Here is a 24,564-nt window from a genome sequence, read left to right as displayed (position 1 = left end):
ATCACTTTGAAAACAGAACTCACCATTAAAACTGAAAGCCCACCCGAGGAACACACACATCCTTCTCTAGTTAGCTCTTGTGAATCAGATTTATTTATTTATCATGTCAGAAGCGAACCAAGGATATGGCTGTAATATATGTAAAAAATTTAATGAAGTGCCATTTATTTTTAGGGGGAATAAATCGTGTCAGGAGCGACGAGAAACTGCAAGAAATGACTCTTGCTTTTAGAGTAATAATAATAATAATAATAATAATAATAATTATTATTATTATTATTATTATTATTATTATTATTATTATTATTATTTATTTGACCAGTCATATGACCATTTCAAAGTATAGTAAAACACAAATAAAAACAAGGCAGAAAGGAGCTGACCTGTTTGCAGTCAAAATCTCATTTTCCTGATTCTTCTTTCAGGAAATGTGCTCTTTTCTTGATAACTTTCAGGAGAAAAAGGCTTACTCTATGGTGGATCTTTCTTGTCCTTGCAGGAGGAATGTCAGAAGATCATTTCTGTTGGGGGGCCTAAAATTATATAGTAATGGATGTAAATATCTGTATCGAATATAGGATTCCCCTGTTGACTTGAATCTAATACCATTAGAATTAAAGGAGCACAATTTGTTAACCCTTGTGCCAGCCGGACTGCTGACCAACAGGTTTGCCGTTTGAATCTGGGGAGAGCGGTGAGCTCCCCTCTGTCAGCTCCAGCTCCCCATGAGAGGACATGAGAGAAGCCTCCCAGAGGACGGTAAAACATCACAATATCCGGGCAACGTCCCCTGGGCAACGTCCTTGCAGACGGCCAATTCTCCCACACCAGAAGCAACTTGCAGTTTCTCAAGTCGCTCCTGACACGGGGGAAAAAAAATTCAAGTGGATTTGTTCTGCAGCATAGATGTGCCCCAAGGTTTTTCTTTCCGTTGCTGGGAGCGTGGGTGTTTGTAAAGAAGGAATCCTAAGCAGGCAGCAGCTGAAATGCACCTTTTTTGGCCACATGGCGAAGAGCGCACCGTTTATCACTTTTTGCATATTATATTCAGCAGCAATTATTTTTTTGGGGTTTCAAGGTTTTGAAAATTGAGGTGCTCATCAGATTCAATGGCGCATCAGGGCCAAGTAAATGTATTTGGTGGCGCATCAGGGTCAAGTCAATGTCCTCAATATTTACAATCCAGATTTGGGATCATTCAGGAAAGAAGCTTTTCTTGCCACAACGCCTCTGTTTCCTATGTGACGGGTTGATAGACATGTCCTCCTCCTCCTCCTCCTCCTCCTCCTCCTCCTCCTCCCGGCAGGTACGTGCGCCAAGGGCTCCTCTCGTGCGTGTCGTCCCTGCTCCTTAGTCTCCCGGCTGAGCTTCTCCTCGTGGACGTGGCAGAGGAGCTTCTGGAAACCAGGTTTTGGCTGGCAGGTGAGGAGGCGCCTTGGGTTTGCATCTTGGACACATCCCATAGCTGTGCGGCTCTTGGTTCTAATGGCACAAATGTTTCAAATGCAAGAATATGCGTCATATAGGAGGTATGTTGTCTCAAAGTCCAGTTTCAGTGCCTTGGAGATTGAGTTTGGATTCAGCAACAAAGGAGTGCTGTTGCTCTATTCCCTATGACAATGATGGGCAAGCTTTTGCGCTTGGTGTGTCAAAATTCACCAAAAAACCTAGCATGACTTGGGTGATGTGTCACTTTGAGAGAAAAACCATAATTTCACAATATATATAGTTTAAATAACAAAAATATATAATTGTAATATATAACTATATTTAATAAATCAAAAACTATTTACTACCATTATTTCCATTTAGAACAATCTATGATATCTCTTGCAGTTTCCACGCTGATTTCTCTCTATTCTAGTTTCAATGTAGTCATGATTATTGTAATATATTATATTATTACCATTATATTATTATTATAATTATAATATATTAATAATAATATTAGTAAGGTAAAGGTAAAGGTTTTCCCCTGACAATAAGTCCAGTCATGCCCAACTCTGGGGGTTGGTGCTCATCTTCATTTCTAAGCCGAAGAGCCGGCGTTGTCCATAGACACCTCCAAATCATGTGGCCATTGGCAGGACTGCATGGAGCGCCGTTACCTTCCCGCCGGAGTAGTACCTATTGATCTACTCACATTGGCATGTTTTCAAACTGCTCGGTTGGCAGGAGCTGGGGCTAACAGCGGGCGCTCATTCCGTTCCCGGGATTTGAACCTGGGACCTTTCGGTCCGCAAGTTCAACAGCTCAGCGCTTTAACGCACTGTGCCACCAGGGACCCCAATAATATTAGTATTAATATTATATTATTATATATATTATATAATATATTAATATAATAATTATATAATATATTATTATTATTATTATTATTATTATTATTGAATTGGTATGTAAGTTGGAACACTGACATTTTTTGAAGTGTAACTCCAGCCAAATATATATTTCTTTTAGCTTTGAACGGCATAAGGAAGGGTGTTATATTATTATATAATATATTAATATAATAATAATTATAATAATAATATATAAGATTATCTTATTATTATTATTATTGAATTGGTATGTAAGTTGGAACACTGACATTTTTTGAAGTGTAACTCCAGCCAAATATATATTTCTTTTAGCTTTGAACGGCATAAGGAAGGGTGTTATATTATTATATATATTATATAATATATTAATATAATAATAATTATAATAATATAATAATATATTATTATTATTATTATTATTATTGAATTGGTATGTAAGTTGGAACACTGACATTTTTTGAAGCGTAACTCCAGCCAAATATATATTTCTTTTAGCTTTGAGTGGCATAGGGAAGGGCGAATAGAACACCTTCATAACTTTTCTTTTGCTATCTGTGCTCCTGTTTAAAGGCATTTCTTCTCTTGTTTTCTGTAGATGTTGCAGAGAAGGACCCGGACGGCGAGAGCAGAAGGCTGGCCGTGCAGAACCTGCTCCTGATCGAAAGCCTGAAAAAAAGGCTCGAAAGCCCTCCTCCCTAAGGAAGGGGAGGGTGGCCCTTTTGCTCCCGCCTTGCTTACTTTGATAGCTCGGAATATCTACAACTGTGAGTAGGAGGTTTGCACAACGGATTTGGAAATCGTTAAGCTTAATGTTTGGGGAGAACACCTCTGGCTGTGTCTCGGATCTGGTAAATATTTCGCTCCGTCGTAAAAGGAAGGAAGACGAGTTGAAGGGATCCTCAAGGAGCATCTACTCTCAGGTGTTTTGGACTGCAACGCCCAGCATTCCTCACAGCCTCAGGCCCTTTCCTTTTCCCCCTCCGCCGCTTAAGCGGCGGAGGGGGAAAAGGAAGGGGCCTGAGGCTGTGAGGAATGCTGGGCGTTGCAGTCCAAAACACAGTAAACTATCCATCTTGTAACGTGGTATAAAAATGCACAAAACCACAATGTGAGTTGTACAAGAATATTAAATGTATTTAAAAAAAAAAAGACCCAATTAGTCCATATAATTGTCCCGTGTCCTTCAGAAGGCCTCGGCTTCGTCGGCCACGTCCTCCTCCACCTCCTTGTCCTCCAGGCTGTTGTGGCGGAGCCTCTCCGGGGCCGGGTTCCGACTCGGCGGGAGGCCCAGCCCTCGGTGGACGGCCTCCGTGGTTTGCTGGCTGACGTAGTAGCCGAGGTTCACGACGGGGATCTTCTTCCGCATCTCTTCTAGGTACCGGTAGGCCTAGTCGGGAACGAAAGGAGCCGCATTAATCATCCCAGAGAGCCACATTCAGGCTCATGTTGACAAGTTAAATGCATCCACCCTGTTAATGTGGGATTTGTGTATTGAGAGTGTTTAAATGCAATTTGTGCCATGCTTGTGTTGCAACTAATTGCATCATCCAGAATGTACCATAGTGTGGAAAGAGTTATTGCCAAGAAGCTAGGATGACCGTGATATGTGGCTGGAACTAGGGAGTATCCAGACACAAGTGTTTGTGCATAACGATTGGGTCAGTTCAGTTGAATTCTGTCTGCCTAGAGTTAATGTGGGATTTGTGTATGGATAGTGTTTAAATGCAATTTGTGCCATGCTTGTGTTGCAACTGATTGCATCATCCAGAATGTACCATAGTGTGGAAAGAGTTAATTGCCAACAAGCTATGATGGCCTTGGTGCGTGGCTGGAACTAGGGAGTATCCAGACACAAGTGTTTGTGCATAACGACTGCGTCAGTTCTGTTCAGTTCTGTCTGCCTAGAGTTCGAGTCAAGTTCTGTTGGAGAACAGAACAGTCCTGTGTTCGTCTGTCGTCTGCAAGTCTGTTTGTGTTGATTATTGCTGCATACAGTAAAACTTCGTAAATAGTTTTACCAACGTCTCTGAGTGTCTCTTCGTTCTGCGTTCCACTGCTTCCATCCAACTACTGCTGCGCTGCAAATACTCTGACACACCCCACCATGCTTGGCCTGCTTAGTAAATCAGTGGTTCCCAAGAACAAAAATATGGTCCCGCGGCCTCACCGTTACATCACCATTGTAACGAGAGCGACTGGTCTCATGAAACTCTCACATATTACTACACCTTATATAGTGCCAAGGAAATTGCGATGTGGGGAGGGGAGAGGCTGACTACCCGCAAAAGGCATGACAACAAGCCTCCTGACTGCTGCTTCTCCTCCTCCCTCCCCGAGTGAAGCCCTTCCATGTTGCGCCTAGGTGTCTTCGTTTTTAGGCCTGTTCCTGGGTAGAGTTGGGCCCGAATCCCGTTTCATCTGTTTCTCTCGTGGTTTTGTACCGTTCCGTGCCATTCAGATGGCACTGAACGGTACAACCCCCTCCGAAAGGAAAGGAACAACAAAACGGAAAAAAGGGTGGAACGGTAGCCGTTTGGTCGGCTGATTTTCGGCTCTCGGCTGCAGGCCCTGGTTGGCATGGCCTACAGACAAGTGGCAGAAGCTCGATGCTTGCCGATCCGGGTCGCAGGGCCTACAGCCGAGTGTTCAGCGCTTGGCTGTAGGCCCTGGCCTCCAGGACTATCAGCATCGAGCACTCGGCGCTCAACTGTATGCCCTGCATCCTGTGAACTGGATCCCATTAGTTGCACAGAGGTTTGTGACATGTTTCTTCTCATTCTGTCGGTGATTCCTAGGCTGTGTTCTGGCGAAAGCTAAGCACAGAATTGTGCTGCAAGACGTAGGAATGCCAAGGCAAAAGAAAACTCAGGCAAAAGAAAAAAGTCCCAGCGAGCCTATATTCTCGTTTTTTCCCCATTGTGTGGATCCTGCGCCCCTAAAGGTCTGAGGGCTAACTAGTTGTGTTTCATCTCTGCAGACTAGATTTGCGGTTAGATGCTATTATTTATAATATATAATACTCGTATTATGCTATACTAATAATATAATTATATTGTATATAGACATATTGATATTATAATGTAATACAACTTAATAATAATACACTATTGTAATTGTATATTTACATGTAATATTACTAATAATATAGTGGTATAGTACAATATAGTAATTTATAATGCTAATATTGTGCTAGGCTAATAATATATGTAAATATATTATTAAATATAGTAATATATGTAAATATATTGCAGCACTTTATCAGTCACCTCGTGTTTACAATATTTATAGGGTGCACCTTACCCAGTCTACTTTTACAACCTCTCTCTTTTAATCCATGTTTTTATTAGTTCTTGTCATTTGTTTTTATTGGCTAATGTTTATAAATTTTTATAATTGTGCATGTCTTTTGTCTACTGTTGTGTTTTATATTGCTATTGTTTTTATCCGGGCTTGGCACTATGTAAGCCGCCCTGAGTCTCCTTTGGGGAGATAGAGGCGGAGTATAAAAATTATTATTATTACAGTAGAGTCTCACTTATCCAACACTTGCTTATCCAACGTTCTGGATTATCCAACGCATTTTTGTAGTCAATGTTTTCAATACATCGTGATATTTTGGTGCTAAATTCGTAAATACAGTAATTACTACATAGCATGACTGCGTGTTGAACTACTATTTATGTCAAATTTGTTTTATAACATGATGTTTTGGTGCTTAATTTGTAAAATCATAACCTAATTTCATGTTTAATAGGCTTTTCCTTAATCTCTCCTTATTATCCAACATATTCGCTTATCCAAAATTCTGCCGGCCCGTTTATGTTGGATAAGTGAGACTCTACTGTATTATTATTATTATTATTTGTAAGCCACCCTGAGTCCCCTTTGGGGAGAAAGAGGTGGGGTATAAAAATTATTATTATTATTATTATTATTATTTGTAAGCCACCCTGAGTCCCCTTTGGGGTGAGAAGGGCGGGATATAAATGTTGCGGATAATAATAATAATAATAATTATTATTATTATTATTATTATTATTATTTAAGGAAGCCCATTTGGGGGCTTGAACTGGGTGACGGGAGCACCTGGCTGGTTCAGAGCACTTCCTTTTGGTGCGCAGCTTGTCATTCTGTCTTTCCTGATTTGACACTTCCTGGTCTCGGCCAGTGAATCATCGTGGTTGCAGGTGGCTCGGCACCATCGTTTCCTCTGGTTTCTCCTCCACAAACCCACCTGATGGTCCAAATACAGCACACAAACAACACCCTCTGCCTCTCGTTCTTGCTCCCCAGCCAAACATATTAGACATCACATCACTAGTTGGTCGGTCACAGTTTTGTTTTGCTTCTGAGCCGTGACTTCCCATTCAGGATCAGGCGGGAGACCTGCAGATCTGAGCACTCCTCGGCCTCAAGGACCGCATTTACTCGAGTCTCATGCTCACCTTTTCTGGGCTAAATGACTCCGCCAAAATTAGGGTGTGCATTAGATCCGTGTGACATGGTCAACTCAGTGCTGAGCCAAAGCCTGTCAAAAACTTTACCCTGAAACAACTTGAAGGCACACAACAATCCGCAATATCATGCTATGTTATGTTATGCTATGTTATGTTATCCGCAATAACATGCTATGCTAGTTTTATATATATATATATATATATATATATATATATATATATATATATGTATATATGTATGTGTGTGTGTGTGTGTATATATATATATATATATATATACACACACACACACACACACACACATACACACACATATATATGTGTGTGTGTTTATATATAAATATATATATACAATATAATTTACAATAATATGTAATAATTATAACGTATTGTATATACATATAATATTCATAATATTATATTGTAATACGATATAATACTAATAATACAATATAATAATATTAATTATATATCATATTTTACATGTAATATTACTAATAATATTACAATATGTTGATACAGTACAATATAGTAATTTGTTACCAGTATTGTACTATACTAATATAATATTGTATGTAAATTTAATTTGTAAGCCGCTCTGAGTCCCCTTCGGGGTGAGAAGGGCGGGATATAAATGTAGCAAATAAATAAATAAATAAATAAACAACAACAACAACAATCCTTATTTTGCACTATTTCATCCTAGTCTGAGAGACTGTGAACGGGCCCCCCACTTAAAAGGTTTGAGGACCCCTGGTCTAATGGAACTGAATGTTTGCCATGTCTATGTGTATTGTGATCCGCCCTGAGTCCCCTTCGGAGTGAGAAAGAAGGACGGAATAGAAATACTGGAAATAAACAAACGACAGCCCCATAGCATTCTTCTTCGTGGAGTCTGTGAAATCGCATATATGGGTTATTGTGCCGAAAATAATCCATATGTTCACATTTCACAGGCTTCCACTCAAAGAAGCACAGTTACAGGAAAGCTACTCGTTCTTCTTCTTCGTGGAGTCTGTGAAATGGCACATATGGGTGATCCTCTGCGCAGCACAAAAAATAACCCATGTGTGCACATTTCACAGACTACCACTTGAAGAAACAGTGACAGCTGAGGGACTTGTTAATCCATAGCATTGAACAAGGCAATTAAAGTGGGTTCGTTCGACGGCACAGATGCACCCCAAGCTGTTTTTTCCCCTGTCGCTGGACTTTTGTTTTTAAAGAAATAGCCCCAGCTCGTTGTTGACCCAAGCAGCCCGAAAGACAGTTGCATCTGTCAAGTAGGATATTTAGGGACCGCTTATGCAGGGTGGTGGTAGCGCAGTGTGTTAAAGCACTGAGCTGCTGAACTTGCAGACCGAAAGGTCCCAGGTTCAAATCCTGGGAGCGGAATGAGCGCCCGCTGTTAGCCCCAGCTCCTGCCAACCTAGCAGTTCGAAAACATGCCAATGTGAGTAGATCAATAGGTACTGCTCTGGCGGGAAGGTAACGTCACTCCATGCAGTCATGGCAGTGGCCACATGACCTTGGAGGTGTCTGCGGACAATGCAGGCTCTTCAGCTTGGAAAGGGAGATGAGCACCAACTCATGACTGGACTTAACGTCAGGGGAAAACCTTTACCTTTACCTTACCTTATGCAGGGAGGCTAATTTAACTAATTTACGTCCCCATAAAAACTTCCAGTAGCGTGCAGAAAGGAATGAGGAAGTACTACCATCAAGGACTCCGTGTCACAAGTGGATGAAGCAGCAACCTCCCCATGTGGCCGGAATTGAGCATAGAAGCCAGAAGCTGTAAAATGTTAAATGGCCTCTGTGTCTGACTCTGTGTGTCGTATGTCTATGGCATTGAATGTTTGCCATGTATGTGTACATTGTGATCCGCCCTGAGTCCCCTTCGGGGTGAGAAAGAAGGGCGGAATATAAATACTGCAAATATATAAATAAACAAACAATGGTCTGACGTTGCCCAGAGCCATGTGAGCGAGGCTGGTCTGGGTGCTGCAGGGAGCACACGGCAAACATACCACTCACCGCCTGAAATTCTTGTGCCTGCAGGTGATGCTCCACCAGGAAGCCCAGGATGTCGCCCAGGCGGATGGCGCTGTCGAGCTCCGGTTCCTCCAAGAGAAGCTCGCACTGCCTCGCGGCCTCCCTGGGGTCTTCCGAGTAAAGCCTAGAAAAAGAGGCCACATCGGATCTTCTCACCCAGTGCCGCGATCTCTCAATGCAGTTCCTCATGTGGTGGGGACCCCCAACCATCACATTGTTTTCCTTGCTACTTCATAACTGCAATTTTGCTCCTGTTATGGATCGTAATGTCAACATCTGATATGCAGGATGTACTGTATATACTCGAGTATAAGCCTAGTTTTTCAGCCCTTTTTTTAAGACTGAAAAAGCCCCCCTCGGCTTATACTCGGGTGAGGGTCCTGGTTGGCTTATATTTGGGTCAGCTTATGCTTGAGAATATATGGTATTTTTATTATTTTTTCTATTATTACTGGTATTATTACATTTATTATTTTTTCTCTATTATTATTGGTATTATTACATTTATTATTTTTCTCTATTATTGTTACTACTATTACATTTATTTTACTCTATTTTTATTATTATTAATACATTTATTATTTTACTCTATTACTACAGGTATTCTGTATTTTTTTATTATTATTATATGTATTATTTTACTCTATTACTACATGTATTCTCCTGTATTATTATTATTATTATTATTATTATTATTACATGTATTATTTTACTCTATTATTATTAAAAGGATACATAAGCACATTTACATTGAAGATGAGAATAATGATTTGATCAGAGCTGGACAGTCTTATCTTAAATTAGAGCTTGATGTCAATATTCAAAAACATTTAACCTACTGATGCCTCAATTAATGTATTTTTATTGGTATCTATTTTTATTTCTGAAATTTACCACTCTCCGCTTTTGTGGTAAAATTAGGTGCCTCGGCTTATATTCGGTTGGCTTATACTCAAGTATATATGGTATACCTCACACCTCTGAGGATGCCTGCCATAGATGTGGGCGAAACGTCAGGAGAGAATGCTTCTGGAACATGGCCACACAGCCCGAAAGACACACAACAACCCTGTGATCCTGGCCATGAAAGCCTTCGACAACACATATATGGTATTTTCGTTCACTGGACCAAATTTGGCACAAATACCCGATAGGCCCAAATTTGAATAATGGTAAATGATTTTGTCATTTGGGAGCTGTAGTTGCTCCACCAAGGATGGAACTGAACCAAACTTGGCACACAGAACTCCCAAGACCCACAGAAACGTTTGGTGGGCGTTGACCTTGAGTGTGGGAGTTGTAGTTCCCCTGCATGCAGCCCCCCCGGGCAGTGCCGTGCCCCCGCTCCCGCTCACCTCCGGGCCTGGATGAACTTCTTGACCAGGGCCATCTTGCTGTGGAGGAGCGCCAGCTTGCTCTCCTGCTCGACGGGGCTGCGGGCCTTGGCCTTCGAGAGGCACTTGTAGGCCTCCGTCAGCGCCCCCAGCGCCTTCTCGTAGTTCTGGTACTCGTCCACCTCCACCTGGCGGGAGAAGGACACGTGTTGTGTGTGTTCTGCGTGTGCGAGCCCGCACTCGGCCCCAGGGCCAGCACCCTCTGCCTACCTGGGCGCAGGCGTCGTAGAAGCCGGCCAGGAGGTCCAGAGCCCGGCCTTTGGTGTAGAAGCTGATGATGTTCCTCATGATCTCCGGGTCCTTGCGCCAGTCCAGCGACTGGAGGTAGTTGGCAGCCATGATGTAAATCTCCCGCTGCCGGGAGACGCCCGCAAAGAACACGATTTTTTCCGTGTCGCCCGATTTCAGCAGGGCTCTCATGGCCTGGAAGCAAAGGAAGAGCAAAGGTCACTGCGGAGCAAGCAAAGCGCTGGGAAACCAGAAAGGGATGGAGAAGGAAGAGAGAGAGAGAGAGAGAGAGAGAGAGAGAGGAAACAACAGTCCCTCTTCCAGAAAAAAAGCAAAAGGTCCCCAAATTTTTGAGCTGCTGGAAACTACTATAATAATAATAATGATACGCAAATACATCACACCAGTACAGGTGGTCCCGGTGGTGATCGGCACACTGGGTGCCGTGCCAAAAGATCTCAGCCGGCATTTGGAAACAATAGACATTGACAAAATTACGATCTGCCAATTGCAAAAAGCCACCCTACTGGGATCTGCACACATCATCCGAAAATACTTGGGAAGTGTTTGACTTGTGATTTTGTGATACGAAATCCAGCATATCTTTCTTGTTTGCTGTGTCATAATAATAATAATAATAATAATAATAATAATAATAATACATCACACAGCCCTAGACACTTGGGAAGTGTTCGACTTGTGGTTTTGTGATACAAAATCCAGCATATCCATCTTGTTTGCTGTGTCATAATAATAATAATAATAATAATAATAATAATAATAATAATACATCACACAGTCCTAGACACTTGGGACGTGTTCGACTTGTGTTTTGTGATACGAAATCCAGCATATCTAACTTGTTTGCTGTGTCATAATAATAATAATAATAATAATAATAATAATAATAATAATAATAATAATACATCACACAGTCCTAGACACTTGGGAAGTGTTCGACTTGTGATTTTGTGATACGAAATCCAGCATATCCATCTTGTTTGCTGTGTCATAATAATAATAATAATAATAATAATAATAATACATCACACAGTCCTAGACACTTGGGAAGTGTTCGACTTGTGGTTTTGTGATACAAAATCCAGCATATCCATCTTGTTTGCTGTGTCATAATAATAATAATAATAATAATAATAATAATAATAATAATAATACATCACACAGCCCTAGACACTTGGGACGTGTTCGACTTGTGTTTTGTGATACGAAATCCAGCATGTCTTTCTTGTTTGCTGTGTCATCATAATAATAATAATAATAATAATAATAATAATAATAATAATAATAATAATAATACATCACACAGTCCTAGACACTTGGGACGTGTTCGACTTGTGATTTTGTGATACGAAATCCAGCATATCCATCTTGTTTGCTGTGTCATACAATATATAATAATAATAATAGTAATAATAATACATCACACAGTCCTAGACACTTGGGAAGTGTTCGACTTGTGATTTTGTGATACGAAATCCAGCATATCCATCTTGTTTGCTGTGTCATAATAATAATAATAATAATAATAATAATAATAATACATCACACAGTCCTAGACACTTGGGAAGTGTTCGACTTGTGTTTTGTGATATGAAATCCAGCATGTCTGTCTTGTTTGCTGTGTCATAATAAAATAATAATAATAATAATAATAATAATAATAATAATAATAATAAGTTTATTTATATCCCGCCTCCATCTCCCCCGAAGGGGACTCGGGGCAGCTTACAGCAAAATCAAAATACGAGCAATGATAAAATATGAAACATCAAAGGACAACAAGAGAAACCAATAATAAAATATACACAATAGGCGAAAAAACACAACACAGAATTAAAACATCAGATTAAAAACAATGAGGTTGCAATAATGGATAAGCAAGGTGCACATTATGAGTAACAAATTCATAAACAGATAAAGTGCAATAGTATCATTTACGGTCACATTAGGTAGGGAGGGGTCCTGAATAATATCAAGCAATCAGGATGCAGGATGCGTCAGAGCTAATGGTTTATATAGTGTGTGAAATGTTCACTCATTGTTAAAGTAAGTGTGTGGTGCTTCGGTAAGCATTCCAGCAGAGGAAGGGTTAAGTGCCTAGAATTAGATTTACTGCCTAGAGCAATGATGGCCAACCTATGACACGCGTGTCAGCACTGACACGCCTAGCCATTTTTGCTGACACGCTGCCGCATGCAGATTGGATGACTATGTCTTTTGTGGCCAAATGTGGTATGATTTGGCCCAGTGGTTTTGTAGTTTACTCCATGGGAATTATGCACATTACATATATATATATATATATATATATATATATATATATATATATATATATACACACATACACACACACACATATATATACATACACACACACACACACATATATATATATCATTCTATTATTCTATTATTATTGTAGTATATTATATTATTACTATTTTATTATTATTATTATATTCATTATTCGTGACTACATTGAAACTACAATAAAGAGAAATCAGCGTGGAAATTGCAAGAGGTACTATAGATTGTTGTACATGGAAATAATAGTAGTAAATAGTTTTTGATTTATTAAATACAGGTATATATTACAATTATATACACAGGAGGAACAGTGATATATGCCCCACTTGCAAAAACAAAGTATTTTGCAGTTTAATAAATGTTTCCCATGTTTTTAATGATAGAACCAATTAGGAAATGGCATTGATAACCCAGGAACAAACATCATGCCACATAGTGTTATTGACACATTCTCTAGTTTTTCCCAGATTCGGACTATTTTGGGTCTCACGGCCCGTGACGTGAGCAGCATACCATTTTGATTTTCCAGATCGTTGCTCTTCCTTTCAAATGCTGCCCAGAACTCATTCACAGAGCTCCCTTGACGGGCACGGTTTCTCCCACCGTTTGGCTGATCCACGACACAAGGCCACCCCAGAACCTTTGTATGTGCTTTGCGGCAACATTCGCCACATGGGACTTACTTTCAGCTTGTTTCCTGCCTGGGTGTACTTCTTGGTGGCCATGTGGTAGTTGCCCTGCCGCATACAGCAGTCGGCAATCTGCTCCAAGAGCGCCCGCCGGGAATCTTCGGGGATCTCCTTGGAATCCTTCGAGATGGTCATTTTTTCAGCCATTTCCTCCGTGATGGTCAGGTTCTGTTCCAGGCAAAGCTGCAGAGCGTCCTGGTACTGGGAGGGAGGGACAGAGAGAGAGAGAGCAAGTCAATGCCTGTCAGATAAACAGTAGAGATCTGCACAAATTTTTTTCCTTTGTTTCCTTCATGCTATTGTTTCGTTTCGACTGTTTGTCTACACAAATTTTTTGTGGGAAACGAGAGGCGACACAAAAATGAAAGCCGCACAATCATTGCACTTGCTTTCATTTAGGCCCCGTAACAATAATCAGGTACTAACAAAGGTCCGCTTTCCCATGACAGCTGATGTGTACCAATGTGTCTTACTAATAATCTATATATATAAAAGAGTGATGGCATCACGGCAATTCACAAAACAACAAAAATACAGGCCCCCCAACCTCAAAATTTGACAACACAACCCATCATCCACGCCTCAAGGTTGATACAACAAAAAGAAAAGAAAAATAAAGTCCTAATTAGAGGGAGAGCAATAATTTTTTTTATCCAATTGCTGCCAGTTTAGAGGGCTAATCTCTGCCCACTTGGTTGCCTAGCAACCAAGGGACAGCCAGGTTTCAGTTAGGGGACAGGCAGATTTAGGCCTCACTTAGGCTTCTTCCACAGATTATCTAATTTGCACTGGATTATATGGCAGTGTAGACTCCAGGCCCTTCCACACAGCTATAGAACCCATTTATAATCTTATATTATCTGCTTTGCACTGGATTATCTTGACTCCACACTGCCATATAATCCACTTCAGTGTGCATTTTATACAGCTGTGAAGAAGGGGCCTCATATAATCCAGTTCTAAGCAGATAATTTAAGATTATCAATATACAGTAGAGTCTCACTTATCCAACGTAAACAGGCCGGCAGGATAAGTGAATATGTTGGATAATAAGAAGGGATTCAGGAAAAGCCAATTAAACATCAACTTAGGTAATCGTTATACAAATTAAGCACCAAAACATCATATTATACAACAAATTTGACAGAAAAAGTAGTTCCATGCGCAGTAATGCTATGTAGTATTTACAGTAGAGTCTCACTTATCCAACACTCGCTTATCCAACGTTCTGGATTATCCAACGCATTTTTGTAGTCAATGCTTTCAATATATCGTGATATTTTGGTGCTAAATTCATAAATACAGTAATTACTATATAGCATTACTGTGTACTGAACTACTTTTCTGACAAATTTGTTGTCTAACATGATGTTTTGGTGCTTAATTTGTAAAATCATAACTTAATTTGATGTTTAATAGGGTTATCCTTAATTCCTCATTATCCAACATATTCGCTTATCCAACGTTCTGCCGGCCCGTTTATGTTGGATAAGTGAGACTCTACTGTACTGTATTTACAAATTTACCACTAAAATATCACAATGAATTTTAAACACTGACTACAAAAACATTGATTATGAAAAGGCAGACTGCGTTGGATAATCCAGAACATTGTATAAGCGAATGTTGGATAAGTGAGATTCTTCTTTAATATGAAATAATTACTGGGATAGAATAATGCAGAACAATATAATCTCTAAAACCAGGACAGTAAATAAACAGGGGAATTCCACACAGGAAACAATCGGGGCCAGCTAACACCTCCCAACAAAGTATTCCCATCATCAAAGTCTGGCAAATCCTGTTTTCTCAGGGCCACAGACAGTAGAAGCACATAAAATATCACAAACAACACCACTCTGAAAACAAGGGAATTCCAGACAGGAAACAATCAGGGCCAGCTAACACCTCCCAACAAAGTATTCCCATCATCAAAGTCTGGAAAATCCTCTGTTTTCTCAGGGCCACAGACAGTAGAAGCACATAAAATATCGCAAACAACACCACTCTGAAAACAAGGGAATTCCAGACAGGAAACAATCAGGGCCAGCTAACACCTCCCAACAAAAAATTCACTCAGGGAGGAAACAGCCAGGCTTTAAAGCTGCAAGGCCATTACATCCTAATCATTTTTCCTAATTGCAGCATTCATACTTGCCTCCAACAAACAAAAAAAAAACCAATCAGAAATATTGTATATTCACAACCTTTAGGAAATAATATCCCCTGATGGCGCAGCGTGTTAAAGCGCTGAGCTGCTGAACTTCTGGACCGAAAGGCCACAGGTTTGAATTGGGGGAGCGGAGAGAGCCCCCACTGTTAGCCCCAGCTTCTGCCAACCCAGAAGTTCGAAAACATGCAAATGTGAGTGCATCAATAGGTACTGCTCCGGCGGGAAGGTAACGCCGCTCCATGTAGTCATCCCACATGACCTTGGAGGAGTCTGCGGACAACGCCGGCTCTTCGGCTTAGAAAAGGAGATGAGCACCAACCTCCAGAGTCAGACACGACTGGACTTAATGTCAGGGGAAAACCTTTACCCTTGACCTTAACTATCACCAATTCCTCAATACTTTATTTCCCATACCACCAGACTTCGCAACAGCAACGCGTGGCCGGGCACAGCTAGTATTAATATAAATAACGATAGTTGTTCTGGGACCCTATGCTGAGTCTGGGAGATAAGTGCTTCCCCATGACATCTGATGGCCTGATCCTTGCAGCCCAGGAGCAAGACATCAGGACAAAGGCCATTCAGGACAAGATCGAAAAATCAGCCGATGACCCAAAATGCAGACTGTGCAAGGAAACCGACAAAACCATGGATCATATCCTCAGCTGCTGTAAGAAAATCGCACAGACTACAAACAGAGGCACAACTATGTGGCCCAAATGATTCATTGGAACTTATGCCTCAAGTCCCACCTCCCAGCAGCCAAGAACTGGTGGGATCACAAACCTGCAAAAGTCTTGGAAAATGAGCACGCAAAGATACTGTGGGACTTCCGGATCCAGACTGACAAAGTTCTGGAACACAACACACCAGACATCACAGTTGTGGAAAAGAAAAAGGGTTGGATCATTGATGTCGCCATCCCAGGTAACAGTCGCATTGACGAAAAACAACAGGAAAAACTCAGCCGCTCTCAGGACCTCAAGATTGAACTTCAAAGACTCTGGCAGAAACCAGTGCAGGTGGTCCCGGTGATGGGCACATTGGGTGCCATGCCAAGAGATCTCAGCCGGCATTTGGAAACAATAGGCATTGACAAAATCACGATCTGCCGACTGCAAAAGGCCACCCGACTGGGATCTGCACGCATCATCCGAAAATACATCACACAGTCCTAGACACTTGGGAAGTGTTCGACTTGTCATTTTGTGATACGAAATCCAGCATATACTGTACATCTCGTTGGCTGTGTCATACTACGTCTTTGTGAATAATAATAATAATACTTTATTTATTTTTCTATCCCGCCACCATCTCCCTGGAGGGACTCAGGGCGGCTAATATGGGGCCAGGCCCAAAAACAGAAACAAATCAATCTTGGCCTTAATTGGAACAAGTTAAAACAAGTATAAGTACCTAAATAATCAACATCAACAGAACAATCGAGTAAAATGAACAGGTTAAAATACAGTAATGCAACATACCCTGCTTCCCCTAAAATAAGACATCCCCCAAAAATAAGACCTAGTAGAGAGTTTGCTGAATTGCTAAATATAAGGCCTCCCCCAAAAGTAAGACCTAGCAAAGTTTTAGTTTGGAAGCATGCCCGGTGCCTGCCAAACAGAACACCAGAGCATGCAGGATCGGTAAATGTACATACCAGTTGTACATGGAAATAATGGTAGTAACAAGAAATTCCTGACAGGAGTCACAGTTTGGTTGGTTTGGTTATGTTGGTTTGTGATAACAACTACTGTACAGTATATAATAAATGTTCATTTTTTTGTTCAAAAATAAATGTGAATTCTTCTTCATGGAAAAATAAGACATCCCCTGAAAATAAGACCTAGCACATCTTTGGGAGCAAAAAATAATATAAGACACTGTCTTATTTTTGGGGAAACACGGTATCACTATAATGACCAGATAAAAAATAAAGTCGTAGAAAGAAATGCAGGAGACCCCGAGAATGTCTGCTCAAAACAATATTTGTAAGAATGATTTTTTGTGTGTGGATGAGGTTGTCCTGTCTGGAAAGGGCGCGCCCGGTGCCACTTGCCTTTTTTGCCGCCAGCAGGAGCTCCACGGCCTTCTCGTGCTGTCCGTGTTCAATGAAGAAGTCGGAGCAGCGGGCCAGGAGGGCCGGGTCGGACTTCTCATCCAGATCCTCGGCAATGAGCTGCAGGGCGGCAAACTGCTCCGTGGTGAAGGCCAGCTCCAGCGCCTTGGACAGGTGCCCGGCCTGCACGGGGAGGAAGGAGGCACAGGCAGAACATTCGTTGACTTACCGGATAGACTCGAGTATAAGCCGACCCGGATATAAGCCGGGTCATTGACTCAAAGTATAAGCTGGGAAATCATTGACTCCAGTTTAAGCCGAGGGGGGTAAATTTCAGAAATAAAAAATAGATACCAATAAAATGACATTCATTGAGGCATCAGTAGGTTCAATGTTTTTGAATATTTACATAAAACTCAAATTTAAGATAAGACTGTCCAACTCTGATTAAATCATTATTATCATCGTCTTCAATGTAAATGTGCTTATGTAACCTTTTAATAATAGAGTAAAATAATACATGCAATAATAATAAAATCAGAGTGAAATAATACATGTAATAGTAGAGTAAAATAATAAATGTAATAATCATAATTATAAGATCAGAGTGAAATAATGAATGTATTAATAATACAGTAGAGTCTCACTTATCCAAGCTAAACGGGCCAGCAGAACGTTGGATAAGCAAATATGTTGGATAATAAGGAGAGGTTAAGGAAAAGCCTATTAAACATCAAATTAGGTTATGATTTTACAAATTAAGCACCAAAACATCATGTTATACAACAAATTTGACAGAAAATGTAGTTCAATACACAGTAATGCTATGTAGTAATTACTGTATTTACGAATTTAGCACCAAAATATCACGATGTATTGAAAACATTGACTACAAAAATGCCTTGGATAATCCAGAACGTTGGATAAGTGAGACTCTACTGTATTAAAACACTCTAGAATTATGATAGTAGATAAAAAACAATGCTCTGAAAACAGAGGAATTGCAGACATGACACAATCAAGACTACCTAATGCCTTGTCATGAACTCCTTTCCTGGCGTTGTGGAGAACCATGAAAATAGGCCTGGAGCACACTAGAAGCAGCCAAGCTTTGAAACTATAAGGCCATTCAATGCTAATCAAGGTGGCCAATTGCAACTTTCACACTTGCCTCCAACAGACAAGAGTTCTTTTTTTTTTTCTCCCACCCTGGACATTATTCCACTGGCCTAGTTTCCAACAGACTTTACAACCTCGGAGGATGCCTGCCATAGATGTGGGCAAAGCGTCAGGAGAGGATGCTGCTGGAACATGGCCAGACAGCCCGGAAAACTCCCAGCAGCCCAGAGAGAGCCCTGGGAAAGGCTGACCTTGTGGTAGAGCATGACCGCCCTGTCCATCTGCTCCCCGCCTCCTTCGTAGTAACGGGCGGCTTCAATCATGTCTTCGGGAGAACTCAGAAGAGCCAGATTCATCAGCTGGTCGTCCAGATTGTTTTCCTGTTTCAAAATAAAACACCAAAAAGGATCTTCAAAAAACCTATTCATTGCGGCAATTTTCCAGAGCAGTGTTTGAGATGGTTAGAAGCAGCTGACATTGGTAATATTCTAACAAAAACTGCCAAAAACTGTTATAGTTAAACTGAACAATCATTGTTGTTCCAGTACGACAGTTGGAAAATAAAATAATAATAATAATAATAATAATAATAATAATAATAATAATAATAATAATAATAGTCAGGATCTCATCATTTGGTTAACAGAGAGATATAGAAGAATAATATAACGTGCATTTATGATAAGTCTATATTTCATTAAGACTAGTAATAAATCATGTTCTTACTCCTAGAATAGTATATTTTTGCTTTTTAGTACATTAAGAATATTTTTTAATGTATTTCCTTAGATGGCAGAATATAAATGCCCGCATTTCAGGCAGAATTATCCTATGGTCTGTTGTATCGCTTTTTTATTTTAGGAATGTTCTTTTATTAAATAAAATAAAGCATAATACATTATAATATGCAGGCAGTGAGTCAGAGCATTTCTACAGATATATAGACTAGGATGTCTTAATGAAAATACCAGCTCTGAGTCCATCCTGTTCTAATTGTACTATCTATTGTTCCAGAGGTTATCAATTAAACAGTCTAGCTCCCTGCATTGGTTTAATTGTGTTGTCAAAGGCTTTCATGGCCGGAATCACTGGGTTGCGGTGAGTTTTCTGGGCCGTCTGGCCCAACAAAGGATTCCCTCAGGGAGGAAGCAGTCAGGCTTTGAAGCTGCAAGGCTATTCAATGCTAATCAAGGTGGCCAATGGCAACATTCACACTGGCCTCCAATAGACAAGAGTCCTTTCTCCCCCCCCCCCCCCCCCCCCGGACATCATTCCACAGAGATATAAACCCCACTCGCCTCGTTTCCAACAGACCTCACAACCTCTGAGGATGCATGCCATAGATGTGGGAGAAACGTCAGGAGAGAATGCTTCTGGAACATGGTCAGACAGCCTGGAAAATTCACCGCAACCCATTGATTTAATTTCTCTGGCAACTTGACAATGAATCCGGTCACTTCCACTTTAAAGAAAACCCTGCAAATCTTCATTTTCAATGTTCCATTTTTACAGGTACAGTAGAGTCTCACTTATCCAACGTTCTGGATTATCCAACACATTTTTGTAGTCAATGTTTTCAATGCATTGTGATATTTTGGTGCTAAATTCATAAATACAGTAATTACTACATAGCATTCTTCTGTCAAATTTATTGTATAACATAATGTTTTGGTGTTTAATTTGTAAAATCATAACCTAATTTGATGTTTAATAGGCTTTTCCTTAATCTCTCCTTATTATCCAACATATTCGCTTATCCAACGTTCTGCCGGCCCGTTTATGTTGGATAAGTGAGACTCTACTGTATTATGTTTTGTTGTTGTATGGTTTTAAGTAGTTGTATGGCTTCCTTGCTATGTTAGAAACCGCCCTAAGTCCCCTGAGGAAATAGGGCGACATATAAATAAAGTGTTATTATTTATTATTTTTATTATACTATTATTATTATTATTATTATTATTTTATTATTTTGACATAGCAAACAAGATAGATATGCTGGATGATGATGATGATGATGATTATTATTATTATTATTATTATTGGGTTGTTGTATGTTTTCCGGGCTGTATGGTCATGTTCTAGAAGTATTCTCTCCTGACGTTTCGCCCACATTATTATTATTATTATTATTATTATTATTATTATTATTATTATTATTATTATTATATTTTATTTTGACACAGCAAACAAGATAGATATGCTGGATTTCATATCACAAAATCACAAGTCGAACACTTCCCAAGTGTCTAGGACTGTGTGATGTATTTTCGGATGATGCGTGCAGATCCCAGTAGGGTGGCCTTTTGCAGTTGGCAGATCGTGATTTTGTCAATGTCTATTGTTTCCAAATGCCGGCTGAGATCTTTTGGCACGGCACCCAGTGTGCCCATCACCACTGGGACCACCTGCACTGGTTTCTGCCAGAGTCTTTGAAGTTCAATCTTGAGGTCCTGAGAGCGGCTGAGTTTTTCCTGTTGTTTTTCGTCAATGCGACTGTCACCTGGGATGGCAACATCAATGATCCAAACCTTGTTCTTTTCCACAACTGTGATGTCTGGTGTGTTGTGTTCCAGAACTTTGTCAGTCTGGATCCGGAAGTCCCACAGTATCTTTGCGTGCTCATTTTCCAAGACTTTTGCAGGCTTGTGATCCCACCAGTTCTTTGCTGCTGGGAGGTGGGACTTGAGGCATAAGTTCCAATGAATCATTTGGGCCACATAGTTGTGCCTCTGTTTGTAATCTGTCTGTGCAATTTTCTTACAGCAGCTGAGGATATGATTATTATTATTATTATTATTATTATTATTGGGTTGTTGTATGTTTTCCGGGCTGTATGGCCATGTTCTAGAAGTATTCTCTCCTTACGTTTCGCCCACATCATCATCATCATCATCATTATTATTATTATTATTATTATTATTACGAGAGTTGTTGTGGGCAAATGTGTCCCCCTCTGCTCTTAGTGAAAGCTCGATGTTTGAGAGGGGATGCCGGGCGAGTCGGCTGTACCTTGCACAGTCGGATGGCGTTGTTGAAAGCCTGGGCCCGGGTATAGAAGTGCACGGCTTGTTTGATGTCGTCGTTGCTCTCGTACTGGCGGGCGACGTGGTAGGAGGCGGCCCAGTTCCCCGTCACATTTGCAATATCGGCCGCCTGAAAGGGAATCAGACAGAGTCGGAGTGAGCTCCCGACCATTCATAGCCTAGCTTGCTGTTGACCTATGCAGCCGAATGACCGTTGCATCGGTCGAGCAGGGAATTTAGGTACCGCTTTATGCGGGGAGGCCAATTTAACTAATTTTCGACATCATAAAAACTTCCTCAGCACGCCCGAAAAACTGGCAAAAATCAAAAAGAGTGAGAATGGAGATAAGTGTTGGAAATGTAAGAAAGAGAAGGGAGACTTCTTCCATATGTGGTGGGGGTGTAAGAAGGTAAAAAGGTTTTGGAGAACAATATAGAAGGAAATGGAGACCATATTACAAATAAAGAAATAATAGGAACGCCTGAAATAGCACTGTTGTCATTTATGGATAATATTCAAGTATCAAAAGAGTTAAAGGAACGAATCGCCAATTTGCTAACAGCAGCAAGATTGTTAATAGCCAAAAAATGGAAAGGAAGTGAGGAGTGCCAATTGGAAGAATGGTATAAGGAGATTTGGGATATTGCGATAAATGATAAATTGACATGTAAGATTAAAATTAAAAGAGGGATATTAAAAAAGGATGATTTTGGGAAGATATGGGGAAAATTTATAGAGTTTGTATATGGAGAAGGTAAGGGGAAAAAACCTGTAAAAGAAACAATTGAATTTTGGAAATAAATATTGTAATTGGCTATTCTGGGGTGAAGGGATACCACTAGGTGAGGGGTAATAAAAGGTAAATAATAGGAGTATGTAATATAGAGAGTGAAAATACTATATGAGCTTGATATACATAACTCTGTATTGCAAATTGGTTTAAGAATGTATAAGTTTTAAGTATAAATAAAAAAATTAAAAAAAAAACAAAAACAAAAAAAACAAACAAATAAAGCTAGTCCTAAAACCGGAATACTTTTTATTAGGGCTAACGGACTTCTTCACAGATACAAACAATGGAAAACTGTTTATATATATGATAAGTGCAGCTAGAATCACGATTGCGAAACTTTGGAAAACAGCGGAAACGCCGTCACTAGAACAATGGATTTTGAAATTGATGGATATAAAAAATATGGACACATTAACGCAGATAATCTCAGTAAAAACGGACACAAAAACAGATTGGGACAAATTAAATAAATATCTCAAGGGAAAAAAAAGAAAATTGGAAATACAGAAGTAGAAACTGTTTAAGTAAAGACACTCTCAGGTTCTTAGAAAAAGGTTCGGGGAAAGAACTTGGAAAATTAAGAATAAAAATGTCGAGCAGGGGAACTGGAAGGTAATCCAGAGGGAGGAGGGAGGGTTGAGGGGAAACAGGGGTCTATTTCTTATGTGTGTGTGTGTATATATATATATATATATATATCCCTTTTTTTTGTCCGTTATCATTCTTTTTTGTCTTCTTTTGTAATCACATGTGACTCTCCCCTTTTATTGTATCACTATAACTATAAATAAAAGTTATTAAAAAAAACACTTCCTCAGCATGCAGAAAGGAATGAGGAAGTACTCCATCAAGGACTCGGTGTCACAAGTGGGCGATGAAGCAGCAGTGGAATCGAGCATATCCTCATGAAGCCAGAAGCTAGAAAATGTTAAATGGCCTCTGTTGTCTGTCTATACGTCGTTGAATGTTTGCCTTGTGTATGCGCATTGTGATCCGCCCTGAGTCCCCTCCGGAGTAAGAAAAAAAGGCCGGAATAGAAATACTGTAAATAAATAAATACATAAATAAATATAGATTACCTTCTGGATGTTGCCCAGGAAACAGTGAATCCGGACCATGGAGAAGTAGTCCTGCGCCAGTTCGTAATATTTCAGAGCCGCTTCCATGTCGGCCTGACCTTCCAGGTACTGCGCCCACCACTTCCACAAGCCCCTGGAAAGTGAATTGATTCCCTGTTAAATCAATTCGATTAAAATTCTCCAAGGTGATTGAAAAAACACTAGAGAAATGGCTATTAAGAAGAAAATAAATAGCAACGCTGGACGCTATAATGAGCAATCACTGTCAATTAAGAATCAGAACGACCGCAAAGAAGCACAGCATCTCTATGGAATGGCCGGGCTGGGGTTAGTAGCCAGCTGCAATAAATCACTACTGACCGAGAGGCGAGTTCGAAGCCAGCCCGGGTCGGACCATTAATAGCCTAGCTCGCTGTTGACCTAAGCAACTTGAAAGACAGTTGCATCTGTTGAGTAGGAAATTTAGGTACCGCTTTATGCGGGGAGGCCAATTTAACTAATTTACGACACCACAAAACAGTCCAGCAGCGTGCATGCGGAAGAATGAGGAAGTACTCCATCAAGGACTCGGTGTCACAAGTGGACAATGAAGAGGCAGCTCCCCCTGTGGCCGGAATCGAGCAGACCCTCAGGAAGCCAGAAGCTGGAAAATGCTACATTGCCTCTGTGTCTGTCTATACATTGTGTTTCTAATGGCACTGAATGTTTGTCATCTGTATGTGTGCATTATAATCTGCCCTGAGTCCCTTTCGGTGTGAGAAGACGTCATAAAAATGTCCAGCAGCGTGAGAAAAGGAATGAGGAAGTACTACCACCAAGGACTCGGTGTCACAAGTGGACAATGA

General features: G+C 40.4%; 2 protein-coding genes across 9 annotated transcripts in view; one reads left to right on the top strand and one right to left on the bottom strand.

The window, feature by feature from the left end:
* Positions 1–8,979, top strand: part of telo2 (telomere maintenance 2) — a 30,713-nt gene extending 21,734 nt beyond the window's left edge. For 2 of the 3 annotated variants that reach the window (XR_010001175.1, XR_010001176.1), the window contains exons 20-22: positions 1,307–1,422; positions 2,917–3,085; positions 8,840–8,979. Coding sequence is in view for 1 of the 3 variants with exons in the window: in XM_062964497.1 (XP_062820567.1) it covers positions 1,307–1,422; positions 2,917–3,020 (220 nt within the window). In the remaining 2 variants the exon portion in view is untranslated. Of the gene's footprint in view, positions 1–1,306; positions 1,423–2,916; positions 4,339–8,839 lie in introns of those variants that run through there. The other variant, XM_062964497.1, reaches the window with a different exon arrangement.
* The window catches only part of ift140 (intraflagellar transport 140), a 77,739-nt gene continuing 56,605 nt past the window's right edge, over positions 3,431–24,564 (bottom strand). For 3 of the 6 annotated variants that reach the window (XM_062964493.1, XM_062964494.1, XM_062964492.1), the window contains 8 exons: positions 23,720–23,852; positions 21,833–21,976; positions 19,075–19,203; positions 17,705–17,887; positions 13,467–13,673; positions 10,438–10,650; positions 10,189–10,355; positions 7,317–8,957 (listed from right to left, as the gene is read on the bottom strand). In XM_062964493.1, coding sequence (XP_062820563.1) covers positions 8,513–8,957; positions 10,189–10,355; positions 10,438–10,650; positions 13,467–13,673; positions 17,705–17,887; positions 19,075–19,203; positions 21,833–21,976; positions 23,720–23,852 — 1,621 coding nt within the window. In that variant the 3' untranslated portion in view covers positions 7,317–8,512. Of the gene's footprint in view, positions 3,709–7,316; positions 8,958–10,188; positions 10,356–10,437; positions 10,651–13,466; positions 13,674–17,704; positions 17,888–19,074; positions 19,204–21,832; positions 21,977–23,719; positions 23,853–24,564 lie in introns of those variants that run through there. The other 3 variants (XM_062964496.1, XM_016998000.2, XM_062964495.1) reach the window with 2 other exon arrangements.

The sequence above is a fragment of the Anolis carolinensis genome, unplaced genomic scaffold (assembly GCF_035594765.1).
Source record: "Anolis carolinensis isolate JA03-04 unplaced genomic scaffold, rAnoCar3.1.pri scaffold_13, whole genome shotgun sequence".
NCBI classification, from domain to species: domain Eukaryota; kingdom Metazoa; phylum Chordata; class Lepidosauria; order Squamata; family Dactyloidae; genus Anolis; species Anolis carolinensis.
Note: the sequence above shows the minus strand (reverse complement) of the source record. Positions and strands in the feature narration are given on the sequence as shown.